Raw genomic sequence first — 21,213 nt, 5'->3', positions numbered from 1 at the left:
AGAGGAGGAGAGAGTGAAGTGGGGGAGCAGAAGGAGCATTTAAAGCTGAAGGAAGGGGTACACGGTAGAAAGCTGATGGGAGCAGCTTGGGCTGGGTGCTGACCCTGCACGAGGATTGTGTTGGGTGGATGAGGAGGCAGCAAGGCCAAAGGGATGCTGCAGTAAGAAAGGAATTTTTAAATGGCCTGGGATATTGATCTACTGCTGCAGAAGGCCTGTCACAGCCCAGCCAGGGAGCAGGGGAGGGTCTGGCTGAGGTAAAAGCAGCACTGTTTGGGACCAGCAGCAGCATCTCCTGCGCTGGGCGGGAGACTGCATAGGGGGGCCAGGACACAGAGTCCTTTGGTGAATCCACCGAAGCAGCAGCCAGAGCCAGGGCTGCAAATGGGAAGTGGGAGGAGAAGGAGCTCCAGGGCAGGTGGGGACAGAGCAGTCAGTGCTGCTGAGCCCAGAGGGGCTGGTAGAAAGGAACAAGAAACAAGGGGACACAGATGTTTCTTGATGAAGCCCTGCCCACACTGCTCTCTAAAAGGATCTGTAGCACTTCCTAGCAGAGTAAATGCATGAAATCTGTGTACTTGCCATGTTACTGTTCCTATAACCAAATACCAGCTCCTTTTGTGATGGATAGTGTGAGCTTCTCTGACTGTCTGCAGCTTGTTTAATCATAGCATCATAAAAGCACAGAATAACAGACTGGCTTGGGTTGGAACAGACCTTAACGATAATTCAGTTCTGTCCCATGCTGTGGGCAGGGACACATCCCTTCAAATCAGGCTGCCCAAGGCCCCATCCAGTCTGGCCTTGGGCACCTCCAGGAATGGGGCATCCACACAGCTCTCTGGGCAGCCATGTCAGGGACTCATCACTCTTGGCTGGAAAATTTCCTCCTTATTTCTGATCTAAATCTCCCATCTTCTAGTTTAAAACCATTCCCCTTTGTATAATCACCATCACATAAAAAGTCATCATCCCTCCTGTTTATAAGCTCCCTTTAAGCACTGGAAGTGTGCAAGGAAGTCTCCCTTGAGCCTTATCCAGACTGAGCAACCCCAGCTTCTTCTACCTGTCTTCAAACAAGAGGTGATCTAGAGTATAGCAATTCCAGATTCCAGAGGGAACCCAAAAGAAACAACACAACCAAGACTCTATCTTAATAACTCACATACAGTGTTCTCAGCTTTAGCTCTAAAATGCCAACTTCTGGCCTATTTTATCTATTTTTAAAAATAACATTGCTCTTCTGGAGTCACCCATAGTCAAAGCAGCTATCCTCATCTCACTGCACCACAGGATTTGCACCACGCGGCACTCGAAGTCAACAGGACATTTCTATAGGGAACAGCCCTCAGGCACATTGCTTACCACCATGCTTATCACCATGGTTCTGTCATTTACAGGAACCACTTCTCAGCACACCCTGTCTTAGTTCCTCTGTCCTGAGAAAGCCAGCCTAAACCAGGATTCAGGCACAGCACTCCAGAAGTAAAGGAGCTCCCCCAGTAAGCCCACACTGCGACTGCTTGTACCTGGAAAGGAAGGTTTGCAGGAGCAAAAACCTGGAACAGCCACAGAGCATCCGTCACAGACATGCAGCAAACTGGGAAACCTTTAAGGCACAGACAAGGGGTGAAGGGGTTCAATCAGCACAGCCCCAGAATCAGCTGGTGCTGAATGTTGTGCTTTGAGCTGGTAGCGTTCAGCACTGCGCCTCTCCTGCTGACATTTGCTGAATTATCTAACAATATTTAAAAAAAAAAAAAAAAACAAAAAAAACAGCTTTTAAATATTTTATTAAAGAGTAAATCATGCTGAATCCTTCACTGTATGGCACTGTATGAAGATAAGACCCTTGCTTCAACCAATCAGCATAAGTAGCAGGGAGACATGGAGCAAAACATACAGAGAGTAAAATATGATGCAAAGTGGAGGGGAGGGGAAGCAGGACATTTCACTTCATATTAAATGTGGCCTTAATTTAGACAGACATTGAGTAATGAACAGCAATCGTCACAAATTTGCAACAGCATTGTCCACCGCTTCCTGTTATCACACAGCTGTTTATTTATTGCATTTACTCCCACTGAGGGTTTACAAGGAGCATTTTGTGCTTCATGATGAATGTTTTATTGCTGCACTTTCTCTCTCTCTCTCTCTCATTCTCGTTCATACACACATGGCCACTTATAGGAATAAAATAAAAGATAAAACTCGCAGCCTTATCAAATCCAAACTAAAATGCTGCTTCAAATGGCTGAACCTTGCTGAGTGCCCGTTCTTGCTGCCCTTTTAACTCTTCACTGTTTCCTTTTCAGTGAAGCGACAACAAGCCAGAATCTGGGACAAAACAGCTAAATGGATTACGAAAATCTGTCTGCCTGCTTGGTAGAATGGTTGGGTGATGCCCCCCAGTGTAGCCTGATGCTACAAACATGGCTGCAGCCCTGCCTTTCCCCATACCCCTAGTTCACAGCTTGCCCCCATCTGGTGGGATTTGATCTGTCCTGATCTCCCAAGCCTGCAGCCTGGTGGTTTTGGAAAAGCTCTCTACATCTTCTCAGAAATTTCCAGCTTTCCAAGCTGTGCTGAAGAAGTTGGAAGTACAGGCATGAAACATTCAAGTATTAGACATTTAAGCAATACAACCTCCTCCATAGAAGGAGAGTCCTCCACCTCTCCGGGCTACCAGTTCCAGTGTTCTGTCACCCTTGCCATAAAGAAGTTCTTCCGCATGTTTCTTCCCATGTTCAAGTTCTAGGCCATTATTCCTTGTCCTGTTGCTACACATCATCAAGAAGAGCCTGTCTTCATCCATTTGCCTCCCACCTCCCTTTACATATTTGCAAACATTAATAAGACCCCCCTCAGTTGTCTTTTCCCCAGGCTGAACAGCCCCAGATCTCTCAACTTTTCCTCATACGAGAGATGCTTCCGGCCCTTCACTATCTTTCAGGCCCTCTGCTGGACTCCTTCTAGGAGATGCTGTCTTTTTAGAACCGAGGAGAACTGGACATTCCAGATGTGGCCTCACCAGGGCAGAGCAGAGGGGTGGATCACCTCCCTCACCCTGCTGGCCATGCTCACCCAATTGCAATCAACATTAGCTGTGTCCTTTGAAGGGAGTGCTTTTGTGATAGACCCATATCTGCTGGTGAAAAGTAACACAACACAAACCAAGAGGGCTCCAGCACATCGAGTCTGTAGGGAAGTGTTCCCCACTGCCGGCCAACCCGGGCTGCTCACCAAGTTAAGCAGCCAAGTGCTCCAGCGCTGGAGACAGTGCTAACCCTGCAAGGCAACAAGTCCTCCAGATGTAAGCCTCTCCTACAGGAGCCCAGCAGCAACTTACTAAAACATATGACAATGAAATAAAAGTAAATATTGTGTAAATACATATACATATTTTTTTTTTTTTTTTTTATTTACATGTGGTGGCGATTTTTTCAAGTAGAGAAAATATTGGAAAAATAAAAAGTATGAGGTTCTCCACTAGTGATTGTTCTCATTTACTCAGAACGTTACTCGAGCTTTCAATTCTTTGTGCAAATTATAAATTTTGTACGTGGAGACAGCACTGAGTGGTTCTGTTGGATTGCAGAAAGCCTGATATGATGGGAAATCAGCTAGTGGGAATTCTCCTGAGGCCATGTCTGGAATACCTTTTGGAACTGTACGACAGTCACACAGACACCAAGTCTGTGTTCAAGGAAAGGACGCTCGATATAAGCAATTTTCCTAAGCCTACAAAAGAGGTCTTGCCCATAAATGCCTATCAGAAGAAAGCATAGAAGAGTTGAAAGTCAGTTTATGTAAAATAGAGTGACTAGTCTTGAGATTAGAAAATATTTTGCACTTAGGACTGCAAAAAAGAAAAAAAAAGATATGACACCATTTAGTTGTTGATGCTTTTCTCTTACCTCTTACAAAAAAGAAATAAAATTAAAATTAAAAAAAAACATTCTGAAACCTAAAACTTCTAAACTTTGAGCTAGAAATACTATAAAACACATTTCAGCAAATGTTACAAGAAAACTCACAGAGTTGTACTAACTATCATAGCTTGTGCTGTTCTAGAGCAGGACCGAAGGCACTACTGGGAGCTGGGGTTATTCCACTGGGAAACGTCTTCATGATGGCTGCAGGTAGTCACGACCGTCATTTCTACCTAGAGAAAAATAATCACAGAATTACAGAAGGATGAAAAAGAACAGATCAGATGACCCACCCCTACCAGAGCCACAGCAGCGGGGAAGGCAAGTATCTACCTCTGATGTATTACTCAGGAATATACGTATTTAAATGGATTTTCTCATCAGGTTGAAGTCCCTAATGGGTCATATTTTTGGCTCATTCAGGCTCAAGATCACCACCCCCATGGAGGGCCCTGCCCCTCACAGCTGAGGCTGCCTGCACCCCATGGGTACCTGGAGAACACCTGGCTTTCGCATGGTTGATGACCGGATGCTTCAGAGGTGTAACAATGCCCTGGTCGGGTTTCTGGAAGGCTGAAATGAGGTTGTGCATTTTCCGGAAGAGCCGCCGGTGAACCCCGGGTGCCGTCTGTGAACCCAAAGGTGAGAGGTGAGGGGAGGCGAGGCAGTCAGTGCCCTGGTGTTGAGCACTTGTCCTCAGAAAGGCAGCTATGCGTTGGGATGGAACCAGCCCTTCCCTCAGCCCCTCCAGGTGCCAGCCGACAACAAGCTATGAGCCATTCCTGCTCTCCTCCCATCCAAGTATGATTCCAACACTGCCTCAGCAAATGAAACTCAGAGCCCGTGGTTCTTGCTGAGCACATTCTCAAGTGGTCTTCTGCTATTTATGATCCCAAGTCAAGGCAGTCTGCAGTCCCCCTGGGAAACACCAGTAAGATGACTGTGAGAGCTGCCTGGCACTGACCATTCACCTCACACCATTAATCTCAGGCGCAGATACTGCCCAATTGCAAGCCTTTAAGCCTTCACTGCTTTTCAATGTGTTCACTGAGTATTCCCACCCATCTTCTGGTGCAAAGGAAGCAGTCAGACATTATCTAGTTCATAAAAAATGGGATTTTTTCAAGCTTTTTATGTTAGCATCTTTGCAAATGCTGCACTAAATCCCGCCTCCACTGCTATATGCCAGAGGTTTCCATTAAGAGGGATTTGACTGGCACTGTTTTCATTTCCCTGCATTATTCCTGATGGATGGATGTGATCTGGGGTTGCTCACACATCACATCCCAGAGCAGAAAGCAGAGACAGGAAATCTCCAGCATCAGCTTTGAAGGCACATCCCATGGGGACAAGAAGGAGGGCAAAACAGAGACTCCTGTTCCTAGCAGTAGAGTCCAGCATGGTCTTGACACTGCTTGCACTAAGGTTTATTGTTGCATAAAGGAATAGTTAGTGTCATAACTAGCACTTCCTCTACAGAGATTTCACTGAGATTCTTGAGCCCTCAGAACGCCTGCTCTGTGAAACACGGATGAAGTTTGCCTAAACGCAACCAGGAAAAACCCATGCACAGGAATCCAATGGATACCATGGAGGAGCAGGAGGCCCATTCAGCTCTGAGCACTGCAGATACTGCTGTTATCAGGGCCAAAGCATGCTGTAGCCTCCCTTGAAGCTCCCTTGACAGGTAGATGCCCCACGGGTTCCAGCACTGCTCCAGACCCACTCGCCAGACAGCACAAATCCTCAGGGTGTCCCTTGTGCAGTAAGTTGTGAGTTCTTCCTCAGCACCGCTCTCAGGGCTGAGGCAGATAATTACTGAGCTGCAGCAATGTGCATGTTTTATCTCTTGACCTGATTCCAAGTAGCACCACGACTCACTCCTGTCTTCCAGAGCATTGCAACCACTTCTGCTAGCACAGTAACCAAGAAATTACGCCTGCATAGCAATTATTTAGTGTCTGTAAATCAGGCTTAATGTGCAAACAGAAATACAATTATAAAGCAATATGGAGATTACATCCAAAGAACAAGATCTTCATAAAAGAAACTGAGGTTATCATTTAGATTCCATCAATCTAAATTGTCATCTGTATTGCAAATAGTGTTACGCTATGCCTGAATTACTGGTTTCTTATCAACCAAGTGAAAATACACTTTGTAACAAGTTTCTGAAGAGAAACTGAGTTTAAAACACTGCGCATTGAAAAGTATTTCCTTAAATATTCTAGTGTTAATGGCATGTGAGATAGAAAGGAATTGAATACTGATTGTGCTTGTCAAATTATAAAAACATAATATTTTTTTGCCATTGAAAATGATGCAAAGTAATGCACTAATGCATTATGCAACAGCTGAAATGTAACAGGGAATTAATTTATGAGTTCAAGATTGTCAGAAGTGGCACCAAGACATCTTTGTGATGGGTTCGCTCAACATCGATTACCTTCAATGAAAATCAGACTTTGCAGAAGCATGAATAATTTGAATACATTTCATTAAATCAATACTAACACCAAACAGGATACCGAAGTTTTCAGAAAAGAGAAGCACGCACCTCAGCACTCCAGGACCCAGATTCTGTCTTGGATACCCTGTAGGTATAAACGTAACCCTGGTGCCTGTGAAGGGAAAAAAAGCCAACAGCTATTTATTCCTCATTTCTACTGCCAGGTTTCACTCCATTACAGGGGAGTCGGCTCATCTGCTAACCCCTCCTTAACAATAAATCCACCCATAAACATTCAAGGTCAATAGAAAACTGGAACTCAGACCAGAGGCAGTCTTTAACATACGGGGTTTTTTTGGATGAGGGACTGGTCTGACTTAGATCTAGTCTGGCAGTGTTCTGTTATTCCAGGTTAAGTGACAATGCTTTGATGCCTGCTTCAGCATTTTTATTTTTAATTTTTCATTGACCTTCTTTTACTGACAAACACCAAGAATATTTTCCCTGGGGGGGAAAAAAAGTATAAATAAAAAGTGAAATATTGGCATATAAACCTCCTGTTTTATGATTTATTTAAATGCAGATGTTCCCAGAAGAAATTAACGTGACTGCAATTGTTTGGAAAGCTAGAACCACAAAATCCAGATAAATTACCTTTTGCTTCGTGAGTACATTCTTAATTCTCAAACACCGAATGTGAAAGAGTATGAAATCTTTCTTCTTTTTTGAATCTAATTTGAGTCCCTCGAGAAGAAGGAGCCATTCACTAACAGCACAAGGTGTTCTGATGTGCAGAGTCTGTCCTGCTTCTCTTGAGAGCCCAATGCAGCAAACGATTTACATGGTAAATATCCAGAAATCTAACTCAGAAGCAGAGAGAACTCACAGTAGTTCCACGGGTTCAACATTAATTTAGGCAGTGTCAGATAAGAAGACCATATATTACACTACAGAGATATACATGAATACCCAGCAGGATTTTAGAGGCCATTCACTCTATCAGCATCAGTTCTTCAGAAAGCAAAAATACACTACATTTCTTTCCAATTATACACAGTATTATAGTAGTTATTACAGAATAGCAGAAAGCGTCAATGACACAGGCACCGTATGATTGCAATTACTTATGCTCCATGTCATGGCTCCTGGATGAATCCTTGTTAGCAAGTCATTAGAGCAACCTCTGCAAAGCAGGCTCAGATATAATTTACCTGCACAGGAAGCTGTTAGCAGTTGTCACACTGCTGTAACCCTTCGAAGTTGGGGCAAAAATCCCTGACATGATTTGTGAGCTCTCCTCACCACTCCTCACCTCCCAGAGAAACAAAACTGTTGCCTCCTGCCAGGAATGAGGGGACCAAGCTCCCAGCACCACAGTGGGACACCAAGAGCAGAACAGCCCCGCCAACAGCCCCGCCATCCCACCACAACCTCCACTGCTGCAGCCATCAGGGCTGCGGATGGGCCCGAAGGAGCCCGAGGTGTGCAAAGCCTGCTGTGCCTGCAGCAGGAAGGAAGGCCATGGAAGGAGAGCATTGCTGCTCTGTCTGTCCCATGGAACCCCAGCCACTGCTGCTTGATGCCACGGCTCAAGCCTGGTTCTTTAGAAGCACGTCTTAATGTATATGTTCACATTGAGGGAATTCAGTGCCATCAGTGCCCTTAGACCATCTTGCACTATTATGTCCTTTATTAAAACCTCCATAGGCTGTGCCTATGTCTTCAGTATGTCATGATGCTCACTCCAGTCTTACTCCTGGAAATCACAAGGGGCTTCCCTGCATCTGTGCACATAGATTGCCAGTCAGTGTATGGTTACTGAAGTCAGGACTTTACAGCCCACAGTGCTCTGGGGAATACCAGGGGCATCTTGATGTTTTGTCCTCTCTCTTTGAAGGCATCTAGCCATCTCCACAATTATTTTTTTTGCCTCTAATAGGATCAGTTAGTAAAAATCTAGACTTTCTTTCTTGCCTCCTGCTTTTGATAACATTCTGTGCATGTTACCAGTGCCTGTTCTTTGTTCTTCTGAAGCATTCCAGATGCTTCAGTTTCTTTAGAGTCTGATTTTTCCAGACATGGCTCTTTCTCTTCCTAAGAGATTGCATGACTTAAAGACTGGGGTGCTGCTCTGAAATGTCTGGTGGCTCCTAGCACTCTGCTAGGTGGGTTTAGTAAGACACTGGTAAATAAAGGTCAGCTTAAGTAATGTCAAGGACCAAAACAGGGTGAGGTATGCTACAGACATCTATCTCGTATAAAAAGAATTTCAGCTATAAAATCACTCACTCAAGCCTAGAGAAAATATAAAGGGTAGCTCAGATAATGAGACACAGAAAAAGCAACAAGAATTTGGGACTGTGGAGTGCTGATCCCCACCCCAAGCATGGGGAGAGTCTGACGTTCCTATCACAAGTGGGAGCTCTACAAATCATCTGGCAAATCTACACTTTTCTCAGGTGAGGAGAGGCAGCAAGGCATGAAGGGGTTCCTAGTGCTTAAGTTGAGAAACACAGTGTTATCACCCGCTGTTGGCTCTGAAGACATCAGGAAAGAAAGGCACCCAGCAGGGGATCGAAGGCCCAAGCCCAGCACCCACCACCCAGCTCCTTCCAAGGAAACGTGCAAGGAGTGAGGACGGATTTGTTAAGGAGAGACCAGCTGCTCTCCATCAGGATCTTTGTTTCCACAGAACAGTGGATTACAGCTCTTCTGGTAAGTATTCTGCTAACAAATATGATCTTATCAAAACTTTCTGTTAAGTAGCAGGAACTTACTTCATTGCCACTTCAAAGTGCTTTCTAACTTCCATGCACAAGCAAGCAAGCGACATCATTTTGACGTGTCAAGCTCTTTTCAGTGCTACATGGGCACTGCCTCGGTGAGAAAGGTTTCTGTGATTCAAAGCACCTAATATTTACTGAGATCAGTGTGGGATGAAGGAAGATCAAGCTGTTTCTCTTAAAAATTAAACAGAAAAATTAAACTTGTGGTTGAGCAGAATGTTGCCTCTAAAACTGCAGATTACAAAACATCAGGCAAAAGCAAGAGGAAAAATACATTTACTGGAGCATTAGTACAAGGAGATGAGAAAATCCCCAGCCACCATTAGGGGACAACTCAGTTGTCTGTATTTATCTTGATTTATGGCAGATAAAAAAGCTCCCAGTGTGACACATTGGTCCTTTATATAGCGTGGCCATGTACACTACAGGCAAATAACAGAGACAGGACAGCACAGGCACAGCACTGTCATCTGGGGCCTCTCATACTGGCACACCTTGAGGCATACCAGACCCACCCAAACCTGTGCTCCGGGCCCTGATCTCATCTACATGCTGGAGAGAATCATCAGGAGATGGTCACGTCACTGAGAGAAGGGCTTGGGAGAGCACTCACAGTGACACTGCCTTCCCAGCACTTCTTGGGAGAGGAACATTTCTTTGCACCTGGGACAGACCCAGCACAAGGCTCCCTGCCCCTTCTCCTGGCTCAAGGACTGGCCCCAGCCCTGCTCACAGTCACAAAGCTCCTCATTCACACCCCGGAAGCTCCCAGGGATGGGAGCGATCCTGAATCAACAGCAACATGAACAGGGGCCCCACAGACTCTTGATCAAAGGCAAAAATCAAAAGTAGAATACATCCATTGCTGTAAAGACAATACTAGGTAGCACTTGAGAAACAGTAGTTTGGTCACCACTGATAATATTTTTTTAATCTCATTTCACTTTTTTTTTTTAATTCCCCATAAAAATAGATGTGTTATACCAGCTGGGAACTGTACTGTCACAACCATGCTGCAGTAAGTTAACTGGGAAAACTTTGTCAAAGGGAAATCTGAAAAAGTTGCTGTTACAGAGAACAGTCCATTTTGTATTATAGCTTTTTTCTTTATAGCTGGCTAATTCCTCCCAAAGAGCTACAAAGGCATCATTCACAGATGACATACCGAGACAGCATCTGTCTCCCCATCCTCTCCACTCCTCCTTTTCAACTGCGATCAGGCTTGTTAAAGCTTCATTTGCTTTAGCAGGTGAATAATTACAATCTTCTGCACTGCTGAAATAGCCGGAGGATATCAGCTGCGTGCTGCAGCTTAAAATTAACCATGACATTTCAGCTGCATGGTGTATTTTAAAATCATTTCCAAATGTTTTGTGTCTCAGTTGGGAAATTTTATTAAACTAATTTGTATTCATTTCTGGGTCCAAAATGGAGCAAATATAAAGGGAGAAAGATGGAGAGATGAGGGAAAGCCGGGTCAGCAACAAATGACATCAATTTCTTACTCCTCACATAACTTTTATTTGGATGTCTTTGCAATGTACTAATCAACTCCTCTCACCTGGTGTACTTGCATCCTGATCTTCCTTGAGAATTTCTCTTTATGATATTGCTTAGGAACGAGCTGCGGCTGTCAAGCAGTGGCCCGCAGCACTGCACGTTGACCATGCTTGGTTTCTTGTATGTTCACCACATCTCTGCACTTCAGGCTGAAATTTTTTTCTTGGGTGTTTGTCTCAATCTTTTTTGAAGTATGGGAAATGTCAAGAAATGCCATGAGAGAAAAAGGGAGGCTGCTTCATAAGCTGGGCAATGGCACAGCAGTGAGAATCAAAGTGCTGGGCTAGAGCTGGGCTGAACCAGGAAGGGGAACAGGGAAATGAAGCCTGAGGGCTTCAGCTGAGGGCCTTACAAAGAGCTGGAGGTGGGGAGGGCTGAAAAAATCATCCAGAGAAAGTGAACAGCCAGGAAGCAATGGAAAAAAACAATGAAACAGCCTGCAGCAATTCAAGCAGTCAGCAGGCTGTACAGGATAGTAATGCTGAGTATTCTCAAAGAGCTTTCCTGTCCCACTCTCCTTGGGAAGCCAAAGCCAAAGGGTGCTGCAGCCCTGAGCATCCTGTGTCACAGTTTCTCAAGTGTGAAACAGAGTTAGCAAGCTCTTCATCTCACAAACTGAGGTAGTGTTAAACCACACACAACACTATGGAGATGAGTACAAGAGAGCCCATGGGGGAATCAGCACTTCTGTATGCAGAGCAGGGGTTGGAGGACACACAGTATGCAAGAGACTGAGTGGGTCTGGTGACAGCTTCTTCCACCTCATCCAGAGGAGCCTGGTGGCTCCCACACATCTACTTGGGCACCAGCCCCAGGCAGCACCCCAGAGGGTGACCCCAGTGGGCCCATGGTGGTGGTAGTGGAGCAGAGCATTGAAATCCAAGAGGGACTCAGCTGCCCTGTGGCCATGTCTGGGGGCTGCAGGACCACCTGTGCTCGTGAGGGATCCCCACTCCTCATCCCTGCTGCTGTTGTAGGGACAGCTGCCAAGAGATAGACAGATCCAGACACCCTCTTAAACAGCTTTCTTTTTCCTCTTTTAATTGTTATATTGCTACTTGGTTTATTAAGCACAGAAAGGCCAAAGAGTCTTGTTAGTTAATGTAGGAGAAAATTCTGCTTAAGCTTATATCTCCTCATTCTGTCTTGGAATGTGTATTTTCTGGCTGACAAGCAGCTTGCCTGGTTCCTGCCTTGTTTAGGTTTCAAGCATACAATCAAGGTACAGCAGCTTAGCAATTACCACCCATCAGCTAACCCATGCTGAAGAAATAGCATTTGCATTGAGATGATATGCAAGATACAAGTTCTCTGTCAGCAAGAGTGCACAAAATAGTTTAAATCAGTGTTTACATGGTCTGAAAAGCTCAACCAAGCTCACAGTAGCACTCCATACACGCCCATCTGAGTTTACACTTCTGTCACTGATTCCCTACCAGTGCTTGTTGCTGTATTTACTCGTGCTACCAAATCTGTAATGTGTAGATCTACCATAACACTGCAGCATTATAAGCAAAGGCATTCTCATGATTTTCTTTTCTAAAATGAGCAAAAGCCTGAAAAAAGGAATGTCAAAGCTTCTGAAATGCCGGTGAGTCTATATGCAAGCAATCTGCTGTGAAAGATTGTCAGCATCGCCATTTGAGCACTGCTGATGACCAGCAGAAGAGCTGGTTCACCTGCAGGGACAGCGTGCAGGTGTGATTGTGGTGGTCTGGTATAGGATAGCAGAGCCGAAAGGAATGCCTCAAATGGGAATTTATTGACATTTGGAAATAGAATAAGAATTGATTTCAATCTGAGACAAGAAAAGGCAGGAACTTATTCTCCAGTGGGGCAGTAGCAAAGCTTTGTGAATGATGATGTCCTACAGAACAGCACATCACAAAGGTAAAATCTCATAGTTTCATATACCTTTGAAACATTTGTAGGACTGCTTGGGAGTGATGCATTGTAGCTCGTAATTAGATTTCCCATTTCTCTCCGAGCAGGGAGGCACAGTTCTGACCATAAAATCCCTGGAGCTGAAATCACTGCTTGAACTAAATCTTCAAAGCTCAGGTCTGGAAAATTGAGTAGAGCTGATCTAGATTTTGTTATCTACCAACTGCACTCATTCTGTTGTGTGCAGCCTGCCTAGCACGGTGACTAGCCATCATTCAGGCTGCTGATCTAAAATCTTTCCAGGAAAATGCACTGGAATAGCTGAAGGCCATGGGACAAGTTGTTCCTTAGCAAAGATTCAGCAGGGAGCTGAAATACCTCTGCTCTGCTGCAAAAGATTTTTTCAAAGCTGAAAATAGAGCATGATATGTACAACATCAACTTTGAGTTGAGGAGCTCCCCCACAGAGAGAAGCTTTTGTTCCAAAGGACGATGCTTATTATGTGCAGCGTTATAATGAATGCAATTATTCTGTAACTTCTGTCAAACATGGGAAACAAAGTAAATGCTGAACTGAAATGACTCGTAATCCCACCTCACACCCACACTGCACACCTGATAGATCTGCTTCATCAGGAAGTTTCCACACATTGCACTGTGGTTACGGTGGCAGAAATAACAATGTGTGTAAAAGTCTGATAGCACAGATATCACAGCCTATCCTCAGTGCCATTGCTGCTGCTTCAAGTCCTCTAAACAGTATTCTATTCTGGCTTTTGACTATTGTCTGCAAATTGAATGCAACACAGCACATGAAGGGCTGATTCCAAACAAATGATCTGAACATAGGATTTGACAAGTATGTCATGTTTAGCTGAACATTCACCGAGAAATATTTGAAGGTCTGAAACAGCTACTAACACGCCAAGTATATGAATGTTAAGGCCCAAACTACAAACTGCTTTCTCTGTGCCATTTCAGGCATGAACTGCTTGTTTCTGCACACGCTGTCATATAACTGTAAAGGAAAGCGGTGCTTTTGGCACTCTCAGGAGTTCACTCCATGTGCTTTTATGCGCCGTTGAGGAGGCTTCATCCCAAGCTGTCCTCCCTTATTGAGTCCTGTGTCCCCCATCGACTTCATTAGGAGCAATGTGCACGGAGGATTTCTGACAGTGCTAAAAACGTCAGATGGAATATCGAGCGGCGAGGAAGCCGTATCAGTAAAGAAAGCTCTCTGGAACAGCCAGGCATTGACAGCAGCACCTCAGAGTGCTGCACATAGCGCACATTTACAGAGAAAACGTGTACATTTTTTTAAAGTATATATATTTCTTCTATTCCAGTTTTCAGGAGCAGTAAAAGTCTTCTCCCTCCTTCTTCCCTAACAAATTTCCAGGCAATGAGTGTGTTCCTCTGTTGTCACTGTCAAACAGGAACAAAGGATGGCCTTAAAGTATATGTTATCAATGTAATGATGGCATTGGTACCACAAAGATCATGAGGTACCATGAAGATCATCTGAAACAGAAAACCTCGCCAAAGACTGCAGGCAGCATTTTTGTTTGCGGGAGCCCCAGGTGACCCTGGTCCAAAGCAAAACCATTCTACCCCTCTGTGCAAAGTGTAACTGTGGTCATAAAATATTTCTGAAAGTGGGTTCTTTGTGCTTTGCCACAGCCACACCAAAATCTGCTCCTTCTTTGCAGACTGGCAGGCATGCTGCGTGTACGTTGTGACTTGGGCTGGCAGAAAGCAGCATTCCAGCGAGACAGAGAGAAACAGGAGAAACAGAGAAAAAGCAGAGTTTTCTAGACAAATGCTCTGACAACAGGGGCATGCCTGACACAGCTACCCATCTCTACAGGTCAGGTTTTATGCTACCACCTGTCTCTTTTATGATTGCCCTGTAAAATCAGTGTCAGGCGCAAGGGATTCGTGAATCTTTGACTCTTCTCCCTTTTAAAGGTCAGGGCTCCAGTTTTTAATTGAAAAAGCAAAAGGTGAATGAACCTGGCTGTGAACGCCACTGCCCTTATTATGTGTGCTCAAAGACTGCCAAACTACGTTGAGGCTTTTGGGGAGTGCAGAGAGCAGGGTGCCACCATCAACTTACAATGTCTCTCCAAGAAAGGAGGCATTGCTTGAGCCACAGAAAGGCGGAGGCAATTGCAGGACTCACCAGCATCAGGGTGGGCAGGGCAGCCACTTTCCTGACTCTTGTTTTCCTTTTGATAAACTGTGAACACGGGAGCTGCGTGATTCCTCCTTGGATTTTACCAAGCTCTTGTACACATACACTCTCATCACCTGTTCCATCTCTGTGCGTGCTGTTTGGACTTGAATGTAGAGGGTTTGGACTGATGGGTTTATTTTTGCAAAGCCAGGCATCATCTTGGCATCATCTGTTGAATATATATCTACACCTCTAATGGTTTCCCTGCCTTCTTCTCTAGTTTCTCTCTTCTGAAGAGACATTTTACCTTTAGCTTTAGTAAATTTGCCTATTAAGGCGCTTCTGTAGTTTATGGCACACATTTATCTAACCTGTCACTGCTACCTCCAGTGAGAGGCTACTCCTTGATGCCTTTATGATAACTGTCCTCCAAGTTATTGTGTGATATGTTGTTTATCTGAGCTGAAATATTAGGAAGCATTAGATCCAAGCTTTAACTCTACCACTTTTCAGCCACCTTACCATCTTTGTATGGTCATTTTCACTGCAACATTTTTTCATTTATTTTTTTTCTCAGAATTTATCCAAGATGCTATTGGAAATTTCCCTCATACATTGAGGATTGTAATAAAAGAAAAAATGTTCATGATTTCTATTCTACAAGAAACCCGCATAAAATTCATCAGCAATTTTTTTCTTTTTTCCCTTTGCATAGCATATACGTGTTTGAAGGTGACATGATAAGAAGACTTGAGAGGCCCTTAATTTCCAGATACAGTTAGATAGGTCTTGTTGCTCTTTCCCCAAAGCTTGCAGAGCTTTATAGCTAGCAATCCTTTCTGTTCTTCCTATTTTTGTTTTATATATCTCGTTTTATATATTTCATTTTATATATTTAATTCACGAAATTTCTTCTTGAAGATGTGTCATTAACGTGGCAAAAAATCCCAACTGATTGCATGTAGGTAGAAGACCACGTTATGTACTTACAGCCTGATTTAGACTAATAAAAAAAATTCCCTATTTTATGCAGCATTGTAATGTTCTGCTTGACCCTTTCTCTAACGCCCTGGTGTTCCATCTGCACTGACTGACTTCTGAGTGTTAAGGAGGTATATCATCACTTTCTCTGATGGCTATTTTAAAAAGATTCTGCTTTTATTGCCTGTTGCCATTGCAGGAATCATAGCACTCCTTACCCCTTGCTACTTCTATTCCATTTTCTTATTTCACATTCTTCTAGCTGGTAAGGGCTGTATTTGTTAGCAGAAGTGCCTGTCTTGTCTCATCTTCTGATTTCATGAAGAGAAGAAAGAATATATCTTCTGCCATGAAGACGTTCTGCTATGAGGTGGTATATTTGTGGATTGCCTATTACCTCCTTGCATTTCTCCATTTACTGGTCTGCAACAGGAGAATAATAATGCTCACTTGGAGCTTAATTGCGTATTGTTGGAAATGTATTCAAGACCTCTGGGGAAAACCTGACTAACAGTTCTTCCTCCGCTGTTTCTTTCTGCCCTCTCTTTGCTCACTGTTAGCTATTTTCTTTCCAGTCCTAGCACTGTTTTCTCTTGCTTTTCTTCTACTGAAGAGAGATACAACCATCTGCATGGGCAAATCTTTGCTTTGACAGTGCATTGGTACTTGGCTGCACAATAGTCTCTCTAAGGATGTCTCATTCCTCTGCCTTTGCCAAAAGTAGGGAAACTAAGATGCTCATTAAAATGAGGTCCTGTGACTTCATCGTTTTCCAGCTCTCCCAGGGCAATATCTACTAATACCTCTCTGGCAGGTCACCCCCTTGAATATTTCCCCATTCACTTTATGTGGTGAAATGTTTTCAATTAGTCTGTTACCCATCAGTAGTCCTCATTCTTTAAAGGTAGTTTAATCCATGCCTGATGGATTATAGGATGCACCCTGACCAAGAGCACCCTGAAGTGAAAACGCACAGGGGCGATGCTTTCACTGCCCTCTCCAGCAAGAGCTGGAGGAGCAGCAATCAGCAGGCACAAAGCTGAGCTAAGCTGCCCATGGCCCCTCACCCACCCATCTGTGCTCAGAGTGCGCTCAGCCTCACTGCACGGGACTCCCCCACCATGCAGATTCCCAAGTTGGGATCTGCAGCAGCCCTACCAGCCCTCCGCCACCCGTACTCACAGCACACAGAGGCAGTAGACCCCCGGGATGCTCTCGCTGTCCCGCAGCAGGTAGCTGCCATCAGCACCCGCCGCCAGCAGCAGCTTCTCCCCAGTCTCTCGAGTGATGCCCCCGTGGTAGATGGGCAGCGCTTCCATGGCCTCGCCAGCTCTGTCTGCACCGCTGCCACTGAACCCAGCACAGTGGTGGTGCTGCTGAGATAAACAGGATGTGTTCACACTTCTCAGCCTCCGCAAAGGGCAAGGCAGCACTGAGGGAAGAGTGAAGAACGAACATTGCATCTTTTGCTTTTTGTTCAAGCACTGGGTTTTTTTTCCCTTGCCACTTTTTGTCTTCCTGTTTCGCAGGCTGTGACAGCATCACAGGCATCTCACAGCCCACCCTGCCCAGGTGTCCTTGCTCAGCCCACGCAGGATGTGGTGCCTGGCATGAGCTGAAGTGCTGACAAAAGGGGGCAAGTAGGATCCTGAGGATTCTCTGCTAATTGTAGATGGAGTTCTTAAACCTCTGTTTTTGCAAAATCCTGAGAAGTGAGAAACTGAAGGCAGCAAGCTTGGGCTTGTGGCCACACCAGACTTCTGGTCTCAAGCTGCAGGCTTGAGTGTCCAGCCACAGCCCAGGCCCCAGGCTGATTTACTTCTGAGGGGTTGTCTTCATAGCCGTCGGTCGGTGGTACTTAATCACTGTTCCTGCTGGAGGCAGGCAGGCTGCAGTGGAGGCAGGGAGGCCCCACACATCCTTCCTGAAACCATGAGCACTGCTATCATGCAGGCCCTGAAATCCAAAGACATCTCTGAGAAAAAAGCTGCTTCTCCCAGCTCCTGTGCTCACACAGTTCTTCAGCATGCTTCCTACTCAAAAGCTCATGGTTGAAACTTTGCTTTTTGTATCCCCTAAAGCATCCCTGCTGCAGCCATGTTCCCACAGCTGGGTGCAGGGAAAAGGGCATGAACTGAAACACGGCAGTAAGTACGGGTTGTGCTTGCTACGGAGTTGCTCTGAACGGAGGTTTTTCCCCTGCAGGATGGCAGTTCCAACAGCATGTCACTGCGCAGCTGGCATCTGGGTGCTGCGCCCTCTCATCAGCACCAGGCTCCAGCATCCCCAGGGCATCATGTCGTGGCAGGTGTCTGCTCCCAACCAGGGGGCTGAGGCAGGAAAACCTCCTCTTAAATTAGTCTGACCGCTTCCACTGTTCAATGATTCTTCTGTCTGGTGATGCAGGTGCTCCTTGCCTCATTTCCTGAACTTGAGCACTGGGCTATCCTGGTCATTGTTTTTCATGGATTGTTGAAGTATTTGTGCAACAAAGTAGAGTTGCTGCCTGCTGCATGTGTGACTGATGTGGACGGTGACAAGGACTAAGCAAAGGACTGTTCCCTGGTAAAGCTACCGCCTATCTTTTCTCCTTTTCCAAACTACTTGCACTATTGTGGATTTCTTCTGACTGTTTCCAGTGTCCTAACCTATCTTTGACACTGATAGCCAATTTCAGAAAAAGGTTTCTGGCGTTAGTTGGAAAGGAGAAACCACCAGAGTTGTCCACTGCTGCAGATCTCATTTTCCCCCTCATCGGTTTTCAACTGAAGCAGACATAGAAAATCATAAAACTTGTGACTACAAGAAGATCTCTTAATAAGGGAGTGACTGCATTAATCCAGACCAGCCTGTCTCCTCCCAGCAGCTTGATGAAGTTTTACAGAATTAAAAAAAAAGAGCTGCAAAGGCCCACCTTTGCTTTTGCGGGTGAGAAACCCACAAAAATCCAGCTACCCAATCCTGAAGCCAGGGCTTCCCTACACATCCTTTCATGGGCACACTGACAAGGGAATATGCAGCTTCAAGAAGTAATGGAAATACTGAGTTCTGCAGCAGTGTGCTGATGGTCCCTTTGAGCACCCATGCCTGCTGTAGGATGCTGGATGTCCCTTTCTCTTGCTCGGTTTGCATGGTATTCAACATATTCTGGACACCGTTTTTTCGGTCCTTCACTAAATCAGTCCAGCTGGCAGTCCCTGGAGAACACTGTAAAAATTTATCTAAAAAATACATGAAGGGAAGGAAATACTTAACGGCGCTCTGAAATATTTGGCCATGAAAAGCAGGCTTAGAAAGACAGGGCTGCAGAGACCTCTTGGGTCATCAAGCCTAGTTCCCTGCTATCTTAGCCAAACACAGCACATAATCCCTTTCAGAAACTCATTATACTCTGTCTTAAAAGTAACTTGGGTGGTTTTTTTTGTTGTTGTTGTTGTTCCCTCTGTTCTCATTGGAAAGCAATTGCAGAACATCACTATTCTGTTGTTTGGAAACCTGCCTCCAATTTCTATCCTAAATTTATTCATGACCAATTTATACTCATTTGCTCTTGTGCCAGTGTTGTCCTTTGGTTTGAATAGAGGTTTTCTCTTTGTGGAGCTCATGCCCATGCAGTATTTATAGTGCCTCTCCTGCCCTTCGTTTTGCCAAGCTACTCTCACACTTAAGGCTCTCCCTTCCCATGGTCACTGTTATCTTTTTTGGTAGCTTCCCAGATGTGAAGTGAATCACTGGTGAGTAGCGTGTGCTGTCCTGGCTGCCTTCTAACCTTTTCCCCAGGTAAAATACGTTGCTTTGTATGCTCTGTGCCTTTCTCCATCTTAGTAAGTTCTTACCATTGAGTACCCAAATGTACATGCATGATCTTGCACTCAATTCCTTCTCAATTTCATCCAATTTATATTATCCCAGTTCTCATGGTCACTCAGTTCTTCCCAAATGAGAAGTCTTTTCAGTGACAGTAGGTCCCTACCTGATGCCACTGGTAAATTCAAGTAGCACATGCTTATATTTTTTATGCCATCATCATTAATAAAAAATGCTGAATTATATCAGGCTCAAGACTAACACTTGGGAAACTGTGCTACTTTCTCTCAGACTCAATCCTCTCCTACTACTTCATTATCCACTTCCCAATTTTTTTGCACAAATCTCTTATTTTAACTAATAATTTCCCATACGGCTCTGTACCAACTGTAGTACTTACGTTTAGATAATTAGCTCTAAGCATTTCCTTTGTCTATAAAAGTAAATTAGGATGGTATGTTAAGCACCATCATGGTATTTTAGACAGGTATTTGTGAAAGGGCCTGAGAAGTGGAGGCAGGGAAGGCAAAATAAAATCACTTTAAGATTTTTGAACACCTGCAAAGATTTGAGCCGATTTTCATTTTCAGATGAGCTGCTTCATTCATCCCTAGTGATGACATTTTCATACGTTGTTGAATTTTATAACAAATCTGGATATTATAACATGAATGAAGAAGCATCATTAAATTTTGCAGATATTGCTATTTGACTGAAAATACGAACGACCTTTAGGACCTGTAAGAAATTAATGTTACTGCAGAACTGTTACAGAAAGGCCTTGTAGTTCTGCTGATGCAGCAGTAGTATCATAAAGGCCATCGCTGTAGAAGTACTGAAAAAGCAGCTTCAGAATCGCCAGCTATTGCAACGTTTTGTAGAAAAAATTAATTGGCAAAAAGCCACGTTAAAACGCAGCTAACTTAAAATGTAATTTTCATTATTTCTTGTCACTTTCATTTTTAGTGTAATCTAACAAAATAATCAGAACAACTGTATAGAATAGTATTTGCAGACAGCCTTGTTATTCACATAAAAAAGTAATACTGAGATTCATTAAAATTTTGGTTTTGCTGCAGAGTACCTGCAGAGTCACCATTATCACATTTCCTTTTTGAGCTGAAATGAGATTGAAAAATGCAGCTACAATTAGCTAATGAGAAATTAACTGCAGGGTTCTGAGCATCAGCAAAGGAGAGTCCGAGGACATTTTGTCGTACAGCTTATATGTCAGCATACACTTCTGCAGCCTTCATGTTAGTCATGATGCTCAATGGATGTTGCTTGGAAAAAAAATAAATAAAAAGGAAGAAAAAAGTAGAAGATGGTTATAATAAATAAAGTTTGGATTCGGGAGCAGGTTCCAGACTTCATACTAGAGGATGCATAGTTTGGTCAGTTCACATTTGCTTTTGAGAAAGGCCAACCTGTAAGACTGGCCTGTCACAGAACTGCCCAAATCTTTGGGTAACCATGAGGGAGGTTGCAGAGCCCTTCAAATCAAGCAGAGCTCTCCTTACCTGGGAACATTAAGTCCTCCAGTGGCACTTCAGGTGCTGTCTGGAGCTCTGTACTGGGCTCAGAACTTGATAAGATAAACTTTCTCCTCGCTGGCAAAGTGGGCAAACGTCTGGTACT

At 44.3% G+C, this 21,213-nt stretch overlaps 1 protein-coding gene across 1 annotated transcript; it reads right to left on the bottom strand.

The window, feature by feature from the left end:
* Positions 1 to 4,127: 4,127 nt before the first annotated feature.
* Positions 4,128 to 17,087, bottom strand: SH2D1A (SH2 domain containing 1A; the record flags this gene model as incomplete). The annotated part of the gene is made up of 4 exons (XM_079541786.1): positions 4,128 to 4,165; positions 4,425 to 4,560; positions 6,490 to 6,553; positions 16,951 to 17,087. 4 exons carry the CDS (start codon positions 17,085 to 17,087, stop codon positions 4,128 to 4,130), a joined length of 375 nt encoding a protein of 124 aa, XP_079397912.1.
* Positions 17,088 to 21,213: the final 4,126 nt, after the last annotated feature.

This window comes from Tetrao urogallus, assembly GCF_951394365.1.
Source record: "Tetrao urogallus genome assembly, chromosome: 13".
Lineage (NCBI taxonomy): Eukaryota > Metazoa > Chordata > Aves > Galliformes > Phasianidae > Tetrao > Tetrao urogallus.
This window is presented reverse-complemented; position numbering and strand designations above follow the sequence as displayed.